The sequence below is a fragment of the Vipera ursinii genome, assembly GCF_947247035.1.
Source record: "Vipera ursinii genome assembly, chromosome: 1".
Classification (NCBI taxonomy): Eukaryota; Metazoa; Chordata; class Lepidosauria; order Squamata; family Viperidae; genus Vipera; species Vipera ursinii.
Window position 1 is genome coordinate 348298266 of NC_139512.1, and position 13759 is coordinate 348312024.

At 44.2% G+C, this 13759-nt stretch overlaps 1 protein-coding gene across 6 annotated transcripts in view; it reads right to left on the bottom strand.

Moving 5' to 3' along the window:
• Positions 1 to 13759, bottom strand: part of SGSM2 (small G protein signaling modulator 2) — a 136401-nt gene that overhangs the window by 7555 nt on the left and 115087 nt on the right. For all 6 annotated transcript variants that reach the window (XM_083379680.1, XM_083379677.1, XM_083379679.1 and 3 more), the window contains 6 exons: positions 12631 to 12776; positions 10599 to 10727; positions 9174 to 9350; positions 4973 to 5377; positions 3579 to 3703; positions 2884 to 2966 (listed from right to left, as the gene is read on the bottom strand). In XM_083379680.1, the coding sequence (XP_083235806.1) occupies positions 2884 to 2966; positions 3579 to 3703; positions 4973 to 5377; positions 9174 to 9350; positions 10599 to 10727; positions 12631 to 12776 (1065 nt within the window). The remainder of the gene's footprint in view (positions 1 to 2883; positions 2967 to 3578; positions 3704 to 4972; positions 5378 to 9173; positions 9351 to 10598; positions 10728 to 12630; positions 12777 to 13759) is intronic.

Genomic DNA, 13759 nt, shown 5'->3' on the forward strand with positions numbered 1-13759 from the left:
AAGGTGCACAGAACACTGTTACCTTCCCACCGTAGTGGTCCCTATTTTTCTACTTACGTTTTTATGTGCTTTCGAACTGCTAGGTTGGCAGAAGCTGGGATGAGTAACAGGCACTCACTCTGTTACACGGCACTCGGGATTCGACCCGCCAAACTGCCGACCTTCTGATCGACAGGCTCAGCATCCTAACCCACTGAGCCACCACGTCTCTCTTATAATTGCATTAAAAACCCAATATTTGCAATAATGGCAAATATCTGTAGCTCGGGTGTACGATAAGGGTTTCCCCTAAACGTGGCTGAAGATGTTACCTTGCCAGATAATGAAATGTTCGGAAACCAACCCACAAGCTCAGAGAACGAACATTTGCCCTCAAACCAATATTTATTATCTGCCTTTTAACCCGCAAGCAGCGCCCACAACCTTGACAACACAAGAAAGCAACTATTCCAGCCTTGAAGTAGCATGCTGAGGACCATACTCCCAATCACAATGGAAGGAACCAGGACAGTAAATATTATTACGGGTAGTCCTCGACTTACAACAGTTTGTTTCGTGACTGTTCAAAGTTACAACAGCACTGAAAAAAGTGGCTGATGACCGTTTTTACACTTACGACCATTGCAGCCTCCCAACAGTCACATGATCAAAATTTAGATCGTTGGCAACTGACTCACATTTATGACTGTTGCAGTGTTCTGAGGTCATGTGTGACCTTCCGACAAGCAAAGTCAATGGGGAAGGCAGGTTCACTTAACAACCATGTTCCTAAGTTAACGGCTGCAATGATTCACTTAACAACTGCAGCAAGGAAGGTGGTAAAATGGGGGGAAACCCAAATAACAAATGTCTCACTTAGCAACAGAAATTTTGGGCTCAATTGCAGTCGTAAGTGGAGGACTACCTGTATTGAAATTGGAAAGCAATAATAGCATGACCATCCCATGTTTCACAGCTTCCTTTTCGCTCAGACTCAAATTAAATGCAATCATTTGAAGATCTCTGGGAGCCAACGCCAATGGATTCGGAAGGCTTCAGGTTGGTTGATCAGCCATTTCATTGCTCAACTAGCACTGATTATGTTACCTAGTTTGGTAATGAAACGGCCGCAAGAGCATCAGAGTTCAACCCTGAGCTACAAATGTTCTCTTTGATCAGATGAATGGATGTTAGAACGCTCAGTCAATCAATCAAAGCACGGCAATGCAAGCTACTTTCTTCTCAGATGAACTTGCAGAGGTAGTGGGGGATTTAAGAGAGAGCGATCCGGGAAGGGTCTGCCTGAGGGAAGTTGAACCCCAAGGAAAATCTCTAGTGATAGATTTCAGACTATCTATTTAGTACTGTATTAGGGTGATGTCTCTGCTTTTTAGGCCTTTGAACTCTGGTGCTGGAGAAGACTCCTGCAAGTCCCTTGGACTGCAAGGCGATCAAACCGGTCAGTCCTAGAGGAGATCAACCTGACTGCTCTTTAGAAGGCCAGATCCTGAAGTTGAAACTCAAATACTTTGGCCACCTAATGAGAAGGAAGGACTCACTGGAGAAGAGCCTAATGCTGGGAAAGATTGAGGGCAAGAGAAGAAGGGGACGACAGAGAATGAAGTGGCTGGATGGAGTCACTGAAGCAGTAGGTGTGAGCCTAAATGGACTCCAGAAGGAAGGCCTGGAGAAACGTTGTCCATGGGGTCGGATGGGTCGGACACGACTTCGCAACTAACAATAACTGTATTAGAGTAGGCAGGGAGGTGTGACAACCTACAGACAAATTGTAATATTAAGGCAGCCTGTTTACAACCCATTTTAAATTATTTAAGAAAAATTAAATCAATGGAATAGCTTGCCTCCCCGAGTTGTGAGAACTCCATCACTGGAAGTTTTCAAAAACAGACTGGACAACCATTTGTCCGGAATGGTATAAGGTCTCTTGCCTTGAGAGAGGGTTGGGCTAGAAGACCTCTGACGTCCCTTCTAGCTCTATGATTTTATGTTCATCACCCATCTTTCTCCCTCGTAATCGATATCATGTACCCACTGAGCATGCTCAGTCCTTCTGGGGCTCCTTTTAGAAGTGGGGAGGCTGACCCACATTTTCTGCCTCTGGTTTTTGTAAATGTACAGTTCTTCTGAGCCCAGGGATACACCTCCCGTGATTTCTGGATGTGTCAATGTATTGAGAAACAAGAAGTTTGTCTGTATATATGATATTATGGACAGACATAAAAACATGAAGGGTGTATATATAGGCACTAAGGCAGTGGTGGCGAACCTATGGCACGCGTGCCAGAGGTGGCACTCAGAGCCCTCTCTGTTGGCACGCGCACCACCGCTACCAGTAGCAGGTCCATCAGGCTGCCACCACTACCTGGAGCAGGAGCCCCGCCCAGCACAAAGGAGGCAAAGCGGCCGAATAGCAAGCTCGAACAGAGGTGGTAAAAGCAGAGGTCACCAACCACTGTCGATTGGTGGACTGGAAGAAAAGGGAGGGGGAAGCGTTTTACACGCATGCATGCGCGCACAGGGCTGCGAGCACACACACGCTGCAAAGGGGGTGGGTTTAGTGCCTGCGTGATACTCACTAGCCCTGCCCTGTTCTTCCACGGTGCAACGTCTTGTATTTGCATTCTGCAGTGCTGCGGCAGCCGTTTTTGCCCCTTGTAGCACAGTGGCCCATTTTTGTGCCCCCCCAGGTTTTGCATGTCAGAGGAAGCACTCAGAGGCGCCTCCCTGCCCCCCCCCCCCGAGGGCACCACAATGCTGATGCGGCCCTGGCACTTTGCGATAAATAAGTGGGTTTTGGGTTGTGGTTTGGGCACTCGGTCTCTAAAAGGTTCGCCATCACTGCAGGCTACACAAGCCAGAAAAAGCAACCACAGGGTTTCTTACCTTTGTCAAGTATAACCATGAGAGGAGCTAGGAGATCACACATTCCTTGAACGTAGCCTACTTCTAAGTGTTCCCAAACATAGCTGCAACAGCAAAAAGAGAACAAGTGTTTCTTCAATGCATTGTGGCTCACAAAAATATGGCTGGTCCTCCTTTTCTGGGCCATTAAAAGACCTCAGAATGTTATTTGCTCCAAAATGAATTAGGAAGACACTTTCTTTATGGGATTGCTCCACAGCGTGAAGCCTAATGGACTTTACGGAATTCACAAAATTAAACACAGTACAAGCAGCAAATGCAATCATTAATTAAAATAGGAAAAGCCCCAACCCTATTTCCCCAAATCAGGCACTAAAATTAATGAGATTAAAAATTGCTTGGTACGGTACCATTAAGATCTACATAATTTATTTTAAAATGTGATGTTCAAGGCCTGCAATGAACAATAATATCACCCTAGAGAACGTTCCCTGGATTCTAACCCAGATAACTGGATTTGCCCAGACCAGCCTTGAAAAACATAAGTCAACAAATTCTAGGGGATCAAAGCCACCCCAGATGTTCTACTGGGTAATCTCAAGATTTCCTGCTGCCGTATTGCACTGATTCCACATGACAAGGCTCAATTCTTCAAACATTGCCCTAAGATTTCCAGATGTTGCTGTCTTTGCACCTCTCTCTTAGGTTTAACTTACCTGCACATAATATTTCGAAGCTTCTCCAGATTCTCAGCAGTGAAATACCAATAATTTCTATCACACCTCTGAACATCTTTGTCAATTCTATGTAAGTTTAAGGCAACAGTGTCCAGCATTTCTATCTGGAAAATACAAAGACTTGTTATAAACCTGTTGCTAAACAAAGGACAGTATTGTCTGTTGTGTCTGATCTTTGCAGAATGACATGGTTTTAGATGGTCATTCATTTTAAAGCAATTTCTGCAGGTCAATTTGAAAAAGCAGAGTTGCCACCCTGTGCTTATTCCTATGATTTTTTTTTTGTTGCCATTTCAGCTTAATCAATATGCTAAGTTACAGTAAAGATAAAAATGAGTGGATTAATACCACGTTGATCATCTTGAGTTTTTTGCAGGAAAAAAATGAATAGGATGAAATATTTAGCAGGAACACTACATAGACAATCTGTTTTGTATCACAAAGGTTTTCAAAATAAAGCAGTCTAAATTCAGCATTTTAAAACCGTGGCAAACTGATTTTGATCTTGGATGTATACATTTTTTTAAAAGAGATCTGAATAAACCATGTTCTCGCTTTTTTCCCAGACACGAGCAACATCTATATTTGAAATAACACCAGCCTCATGATCCCCATCCTTCTTCTTTTAACGTGGTCTGTTATTTTATTTAAAAGATTTCTAAGACACCAGACAGCAAAAGAATTATGTCACAGTTTAAATGAGAAAAAAGGGCAGCAATTCCATGAAATGGATAAAAATGGGAAGTTGAAGAATAGTGGTGTTGGTTGCATTAATGGAGACCGGTTGTGGTGCCAAATTTTGTTTTCCTGTGTTTGGCTTTTATTGATTTTAATGTTCGGTTTTACATGATTGTTGTGAGCCACCCAGAGTTGCATATTTTTAAGGTAAACGGTCATGCCAGCCTTTTAAATAAATAAAAAACTCCCTTTTGATGATCCTGTAATCCCTTAATTTGGGATAGAGTTGGGGCAACTAGGTGAAGCTGAGTGTTTACAGGCCAGATACCCTGCCTGATGCCTATGCAGAGTTTGCAGCAGATATTTTTTTCTTTGCACCCCAAGAGAAACATCTGCCGCTACCTAGCTTTGAACCCATCCTTCTGATTGGGAGGCAAGCGTCTTCGCCACTAGCCCACCAAGCCACTCAGCTTTTTCAATAAATAAATAACAAAAGCACAATTAAAACTAGGTGGCATCTCTGAGTGAATAAAAGTTGGGGAAGGAACTTGGATTCCTCACTGGGAAGGAAATTTCATGGATGCCATGCCCTCTGCCCATCCTTTGGACAGAGGATGTGAAATTCCAGTCCAAACGAATGTCATTAAGTGAGGACTGCCTGCGCATGCCTATGTCTGCCCTTGGCCCTTACCTACCGTATAAGAAGCAGAGCACACAGAGATGCTCTCTTCTGCAGCTGTTTTAGAGTCTGTTTGGGAACACAGCTGTTCCTCCATTGCACAACCCGAAGGAGCCAAGCCCTTGATTGGTGAAATGTGATCCAAATCCGGTCTCTGCAGCTCCGGGCCAGTAACCTCTTCGGTCCCATCCTCAAAGCAGATGCTCTGCCCATCATCAATGCTGGAGAGGATGCCTGAAGTGACTGAGTAATTCCGAGAAGAAGGGAGCCCAGAGTCAGGAGAGTCAAATTCTACCGACTGTTGTTGGTCAACGGCCACCACAACTGTTGGTGCATCTAGGCAAGCCCTGGTCAAAGACTGTTCTTCGTGGGCCTTCAGCTCTCTCTCTACGGAGTCCATTTCATCCACAGAAACGAACACCTGCGAAGAGCAATAGGTCAGTCAGGGAAAAAGAAGACAAGGAAGATTAACAGCAATGGCATTTAGATTTATATAGGCAGACCTCAGCTTACGACAGTTCATTTAGTGACTGTTTGAAATTACCACGGCACTGGAAAAAGTGACTTATGGCTGTTTTTCACACTTATGGCCGTTGCAGCATCCCCATGGACACTTGATCAAAATTCAGATCCTTGGCAACTGATTCACATTTATGGCGGTTGCTGTTTCCTCTGTGTGTGTGTGTGTGTGTGTGTGTGTGTGTGTGTGCGTGCGCGATGTGATCACCTTTTGTAACATTCTGACAAGCAAAGTCAATGGGTAAGCCAGATTCACTTAATAACCATGTTACCAATTTAAAGAATTTATAGAAATTAAATTGATAATAATAATAATAAGTGCAGTGTTTCACTTATCAGCTGTGGCAAGAAAGGTTGCAAAATGGAGCAAAAATGTAACAAATGTTACGTAACAAATGTTCACTTAGCAACAAAAAGTTTGGGCCCAATTGTGGTTGTAAGTTGAGGACTATCTGTATACCGCTCCACAGTGCTTTACAGCCCCCTTTAAGCGGTTTATAGAGTCATCATATTGCCCCTAACAATGTGGGTCCTCATTTTACTGACCTTAGAAGGATGGAAGGCTGAGAGCATCTTGAGCTGATCAGGATCGAACTGCTGGCAGTGAGCAGAGTCAACCTGCAATACTGCATTCTAACTACTGTGCCACCAGGGCTCTTAATTAATGTAAGAAAAGAGCAATAGGCTCTGTCTTCTCACAACACTGCTGACCATACTTAGTGAATTAACTCGCCTTCTGGTCCTTGCTATAACCTGAACCATAAAGCATCAAATTTGCATGTCAGTCTGAGCCACAAAATAATGACCAAGCTTCAAACTAATCTTTCCATGTTGGGTGAACTCAGCTCTTGGGTCTGTAACAAGCTGATTTGGTTAAATGTAAGGTGCAAACACACCCAGAGAATTGAAGGAATAACAGAGTAACAGAGTTGGAAGGGACCTTGGAGGTTTTCAACCCCGTGCTGAAGCAGCAAACCCTGCACCATGTCAGATTAACTGGTTGTCCAATCTCTTCTTAAAAACCTCCAGTGATGAAACACCCACAACTTCTGGAGGCAAGCCTTTGAAGTCATGAATGCACTTTCCATGCAGGGTGGAAACCCTATTAAACTTCCAAGTATGATCTATTTAGCTTCTGCTTAAAGACCTCTCGTCTCTGGTTATAAGTTGAGGATGATCTGTAGCTGGAAAAAGTCTTACCTGACTCCTGCTGGTTTTTTGCCAGAGACAAGAGGGAACCTCCATCCCCCAAACTGCCTAACAGAAAGACAGCATGGTCAATGACAGGGGTGGGAAATTAATTGTCCCAAGAGGCCACATGAAAAACTGGGACTGTTGTGGAGGGCCAAACCAACAGAGTTGTAAAGATGCATAGGAATGCATGCAGGCACCTGGATTTAAGGTGCTGGTACTTACCTTTAGTATCCCGGGCCTAAGCCCTACATGGCTTAGGCCCGGGATACTTGCAGGACTGTCTGATACCAGGGACGACTTCCCATCGCCCAGTGTGCTCACACAGAGGGCCTCCTCAGGGTGCCGTCGGCCAGACAATGTTGGCTGGCGACCCCCAGGGGGAGGCCCTTCTCTGTGGGAGCACCAGCCCTTTGGAACCAGCTTCCCCTTGAGCTTCGGATGGCCCCGGACCTCCGGTCCTTTCGCCGCGACCTCAAAACTTTTCTCTTCCATCAGGCTGACCTGGATTGATGATGGGTTTTTAAATATGTTTAAATTTTTAATTGTAGTTAATTTATTTTGGGGCTGTTATTTAATTCGTTTTTTAATTTTTGTATTGTTGTTTTTATTGTTGTAAGCTGCCCTGGGTCCCTTGGGAGATAGGGCGGCACATAAGTCCCAAAAATAAATAAATAAAATAAATAAATAAACTGAAAAAAAAATAGCAGTCCCCTTCAAAATAAAAAAATCCATGGGAGCCAGAAAGAGACAGCTAAAGGGCTGGATACCGTCTAAGGGCCACGAAATGCCCAAGTCACAAAATGTTGCATGGCTGTTAGAGGGGAACGAAGGGAAAACCAAGTAGTTTGAAGGAGAATACAGCTGGAGTTCTGAACGAAATAGAATCAAGTTTATTTTGGGCAGGGCTCTTTTTTTTCACTCCTTCTAAAAGCAAATGCAGGTGGCAACTGCCAATGAAATTATAGCCCAAAAAGGGGCTGGCTTATGGGAGTTAAAGGGGTTTATGGGATCTAAAGAGACTTATGGGATCTAAAAAGGAAGTAACAGCACAGCTGAAAGAATCCTAAGATTTACAATATAGAGAAAGATAATTACAATCCTCCCCATGGAATCCAATAAACCTCGAGCACACTCAGAACATAAAAGGACACCTGGAAAAACACAAAGCGGATCAATACAGCTAAATCAAAAATGGAATAGCTAGCTGGATATTTTTTTTTCAAGGAAAAACATGATGCTATAACATTTGTTTGCAGCTTTTACTTTTGGATATCGGCTGTTAGGAGACCAAAGAACAAGGGAAAAATTGCCCTTGTATGTTCTCTTTAGAAGAACAGGTAGACCTTGATGTACGACTACCATGTTTCCCCGAAAATAAGACCCAACCAGGAAATAAGCCCTAGCGTGATTTTCCAGGACACTTGTAATATAAGCCCCACCCCCAAAATAACCCCCAGTTACATTTAGTACCGTATTTCCCAGAATATAAGCCTTAACCAGAAAATAAACCCTATTGCGTTTTAAGACCCGGTCTTATTTTGGGGTAAACACGGTACAATTGGCACCAGAATTTCCACAGCTAATCAAGACGGTTGTTAAAGTGAGTCGTGGCTGGTTTTTATGACTTTTTTTTACCACACTTGTTAAGCAAACTGCTGCAGTTCCCTCACTGACTTTGTCAGAAGCTATGGCTGGGAAGGTTGCAAATGGTGATCTCATGACCCCAGAACACCACAACCATTGTAAATACGTGCTGGTTGCCAAGCCCCAAATGTTGATGTTGCTGTGATGGTTATACAGGTAGTTCTCGACTTACAACAGTTCATTGAGTGGCTGCTCAAAGTTACAACGGCACTGAAAAAAGTGACTTATGACCGTTATCCATAGTTACAGCTGTTGCAGCATCCCCATGGCCTTGGGATCAAAGTTTAGATGCTTGGAAACTGACTCATATTTATGACGGTTGCGGTATCATGCGGTCATGTGATAATCTTTCACAACCTTTTGGCAAGCAAAGTCAATGGGAAGCCAGATTCACTTAACAACGGCGGCTAAAGAAGGCCATAAAGTAGGTTGAAACTCACTTAACAAATGTCTCATTTAGCAACAGAAATTTTGGGCTCAATTGTGGTCATATGCCGAGGACTATCTGTAAATGTAAGACACTTTTTTCAGTGCTGTTTTAAGCTTGAACGGTCACTAAACAAATGGTTGTACATCAGGGACTACTTGTATCTGCTTGGTAATCCTAAGATATGAAAATATGGAAGGAAATGAGAGTTCCTCGGTCTTTGCTTTGCAGATATTCATATGACAGAGTGAGATGTGACCTCACTGATGGACCCAGCCCATCATCTTACATCACAGGTGGAGAACGATGGCCCTTTTATGACTTCTGGACTTCAACTCCCAGAATCCCTGAGCCAGCATGGCTGGCTCAGGAATTCTGGAAGTTGAAGTCCACAAGTCATAAAAGGGCCATTGTTTCCCTTCCTCAGTCTTACATCATTGCTGATGGTGGAGTCCCTGTGCATCAGCTTTTGCACGTGACTATCTATGCTGCTCCCGGAGGAAAACTTAGTGGCCGTCTGAGATTCTTTCTCCCGAAGCTTCACCACCACCTCGCAGGCTTTCCACTCGCTCATCACCTTCTGGTACCGGCGTACAATGTCCTCGTCCACCTTAGGAAGGAAGAGAAGAATTTAATTCAGGCTAGCAACTCCACAGAAACATAAGCAATGATACTGTCGAGCTCCAGGGAAATGAGGAGATCAAGGCAGTTCAAGCGGGTATAAAGATTTACTGTAAGCTTAAACTGAACCTGAACTACTAACGGTCAAAGCAATTTGGCGGTAGATAGGGAATTCATGATGGACTGGACTTAGATCTCTTGTGGGCATGAAGGGACTCATGACTAACGACGCATTTGAGCTCTCCCTCGGGCTTAGCCTGGTCCTCTCTTACGAGGTACAATCTGTGACAGGCTTGCTTGACCCTAAATCACAGGTCTGCAACCCGCAGCTCCGGAGCCGCATGCGGCTCTTTCAGCCGTCTCCTGCGGCTCCCAGTCCTCTGCCATGTGCAGTCCCCCCAAAAAAAAGTGGGACTAAAAAAGTTCAACCAATCAATTCAAATATGCAGGGTAGGTGCATATCTCGCCTTGGCTCCACTCTTCAGTCAAACCCTGTTCTGCGCATGCGCGCATGTACGCACATGCACACACATTTTTTGCGGCTCCCAGCTTTTCCTTTTGTGAGGGAACCGGTTCCGAGTGGCTCTTTCACTGTTTCAGGTTGCTGACCCCTGCCCTAAACTGAAGCCCTGCAGGTCACATCTGACCTTGCTGGATGTGGTTTTTTTGTTTTTTTTAAAATCCCATTTATATCCCGCCCTTCTCCGAAGACTCAGGGCGGCTTACAATTTAAGCACAAATCAAATGTGCTTAGCAATAGCCTTCATTCTATGTATATGCCTGCTTATTAGGGCTTTCACACACACCCCCAAGCGGCATTATTACAAAGTCAGCTTAATTGTCCCCAACAATCTGGGTCCTCATTTTACCTACCTCGGAAGGATGGAAGGCTGAGTCAACCTTGAGCCTGGTGGGATGCGAACCTGCACTAATTGCAGGCAGCTGGTGTTACTTAAGGAGGCATTAGCCCACTGCTCCACCAAGGCTCTTTTCTAGTTCTCATGATAAAAGGTCAATTTGTTTTGCTTTGCAAAGCTCAGTATTTTCTTGTTTCAACTGTGAATGGTTTTTCAGAGACATTGGAGAAGTCTTTCCCATCCTCCACTATTTTGTCCTTTTAACCAGAAATGCTGGAAGTGAAACTAGGATCTCTCTGTATATATTACCGAGTCTCCCAATAAATTGAATTCTCATCTTCTAGAATCTGTCTTGGAAATACTGAAGAGAAATTAAGTACCAGTTCCATTTCCTTCTTGCTCATGCCAAACTTGTAGTGTCCTAGCAAGAACGGCCACACCTCCTTCCGAATTTCATGTTGCACCCCACCGTAGTAGACCCGTCTGAGCAGCTCCAATTCCTTGTAATTCTAATAGGAAAGGCAGTGAGAGTGAAATTGAGAGAGAGAAATTATAGGACATTTAGCAAACACCTACTAATTCAAAAGTGGAAAATCTTTCCTTTCTTATAGCTAAAGACAACTAATTCATTATGGTAAAGACAGCTATTTGCTTAGATGGAATGGGTTGTAAAATCAGGATTTGATCAAAACCAAAAATCTACAACCATTTTGGTCTAGTGGTTAAGGCACCTAGCTAGAAATCAGGAGACTGTGAGTTTTAGTCTCACCTTAGACATGAAAGCCACCTAGGTGACTTGGGCCAGTCACCAGGAGACTGTGAGTTCTAGCCCCATCTTAGACATGAAAGCCACCTAGGTGACTTGGGCCAGTCACCAGGTGACTGTGAGTTCTAGCCCCACCTTAGGCATGAAAATCAGCTGGGTGACTTTGGGCCAGTCATTCTGTCTCAGCCCAACCCACCTCACAGGGTTGCTGCTGTGGGTAAAATAGGAGGAGGAAGGAGCATTAGTTATACTTGCCTTCTTGTTACTTATAAAGTAATAAAAATAGGATAAAAATATAATAAATAAGTAAATAACATAATACTGGGAGACATTTCTATTTGATACCCAGGCTAGCCAGTCAAACCATCATCCATTTCCCCCTCCTCCTAGTGCTTAAAATTAATTCTATGCGCGGGAGTAAGTCCCTCTAATCAAGAAGCTGACGAGTCCCCTCTTATGCATGAATTGCTCCATTTAAGGCAGGGGTCCCCAACACCTGTGGGTCGCAGGCTATACCATCGGTCCGCAGGCTATACCCAACTGGGGCGCATGAGTGTGCATGCGCGCACAGCCCTACTCGCAGGAGCATTGCAGGGGCTCGCAGCCCCACTCATGCAAGCGTTGCAGGTGCTCGGGGCCCCATTTGTGTGAGTGTCATGGGCGCTCGCAGCCCCATTCGCGCGAGCAATGAGTGCTTGCACGTGTGCATGCGCAGCTGCCCCTCCCACAAAACCATCCCCTCTTCTCCCCCTCCCCCCCACTCCAGGCAGCCAACTCAGAAAGGTCGGGAAACTCTGATTTAGGGTCAAGAAAAGGAGAACAAATTTGCAATCCATAACAGATTTATTCCTGAAATATAATGTGGAGAATGATTCCTCTTAAGAATATAAGGAAATCCAGCTGAATCAAAGAAAGCTATATCCAATGTAGCACACACAACGGTCAGCCGATGTCTCTAAAAACACACATCCTTTATTTATTTAAAATTGCTGATCACCCAACTCCAAAGACCTCTGGGATCCTCTGCTGTGTTGCTCTCCCCACAAACATTGTACCGTGTTCAGAGATACAGTGCCAGGGAAGATGCAACTTTTATTTTGAGCCATTACGGAGAACAGCAGCTATCATAAATGCAAGCCAGTTGCCAAGCATCCAGATCACAATCATTTAACCATGGGGATACTGCAAGGATTGCAAGCGCAGGAGAGTCATTAATTATTTAGAAATGATGGAAAATATTTATAGCTCAGGTGGTAGATGTTGGTGGTAGTTTGTTCTCTGAGCTTCTTGTTCACTTTCTGAGCGTTTCATCACCAGGCTAGGTAACATCATCCACCGAACTGCAACTAGCCTGATGATGAAACATTCGGAAACTGAACAACAAGCTCAGAGAACAAACTACCATCAACGTTACGTTTTTTCAGCACCTTCGTAACTTCGAAGAGTCTCTAAACTGGGAGTTCTTCAGACTTGGCCCTTTTATGACTTGTGGACTTCAACTCCCAGAATTCCTCAGCCAGGCACGCTGGCTGAGGAATTCTGGGAGTTGAAGTCCACAAGTCATAAAAGGGCCAAGTTTGAAGACCCCTGCTCTAAACAAATAATCACAGTCAAGGGCTATCTATATTTAATCTACACAGCCTTGCCTTCTTATCCTTCTGGTACTTGCTCCAGACCTCTTTGGTCAGTCCCTCTGCAGCACTTGTGGGTTTATCTGGTGGGATGATGGAATGGTTCACCAAGGCAGACAAGTGAGTCCGGACAGTGGACAGGTGACGGCAGTAAGCGAGCCCTGTAAGGAGAAGGTAACAGACACATTTAACAGGTCTGGCACTTATTGTTCAAACCAACAGAGTATTATGGTGTTTTTGTGACTTACTGACCAACAGGAGGCTGTATATGTGCAGTTCTCGACTTACGACCACACTGAGGGCCAGAACCTCCTTTGCTAAGTGAGGCGGTTGTTAAGAAAGTTGGGCAACCTTTTGGTTGTGGTCATTAAACAAGTCACATGATCATTAATGAACCAGTTGTTTGTTAAGGCAATCCAGCTTCTCCCAATGTCTCGGAAGCCAACTGGAAAAGTCACAAATGGCAATCGCATAATCTTGAGACAGTGCAACCATCATAAATACATGCCAGTTGCCAAAAATCCAAATTTTGACCATGTCATCGTTAGGGACGCTGTGACAATCATAGCAGTAGCACTTAGACTTATATACTGCTTCATTGTGTTTTTATAGCACTCTCTAAGTGGCTTACAGAGTCAGCACATTGCCCCCAACAATCTGGGTCCTGATTTTACTATTCTCAGACGGACGGAAGGCTGAGTCAATTTTGAGCTGGTCCAGATCGAACTCTCGGCAGTGGGCAGAGTCAGCCTGCAAAGCTGCATTCTAACCACTGCGCCACCACAACTCCTTAGTAGAGGACCGGTTGGAAGCCACTTTTTTTCAGCACTGTTGTAACTTCAACAGTCTCTACATGAATAGTCATAAATTGAGGACTATTTGTATGTCCAACTTGATCTAACTGAAATATATTAGATGCCCTTAGCCATTGTCATCAAATTTATATCTTATACAGTCCAACTTGTTTCCCAGGAATTGCTCTGAGACAACAGCACTTTGTCGACTGTTTTACAGCACACTCCACTTTATTAGTGGACTGGCTGTCAGCAAGCTTGTAAAACGTAATAAACGAACTTGGCTTAAAATAGCAGAATTTTGGTGGAAGGGAGATTTCCAGGGTTGGGATTACAGCATAGAATTTTGA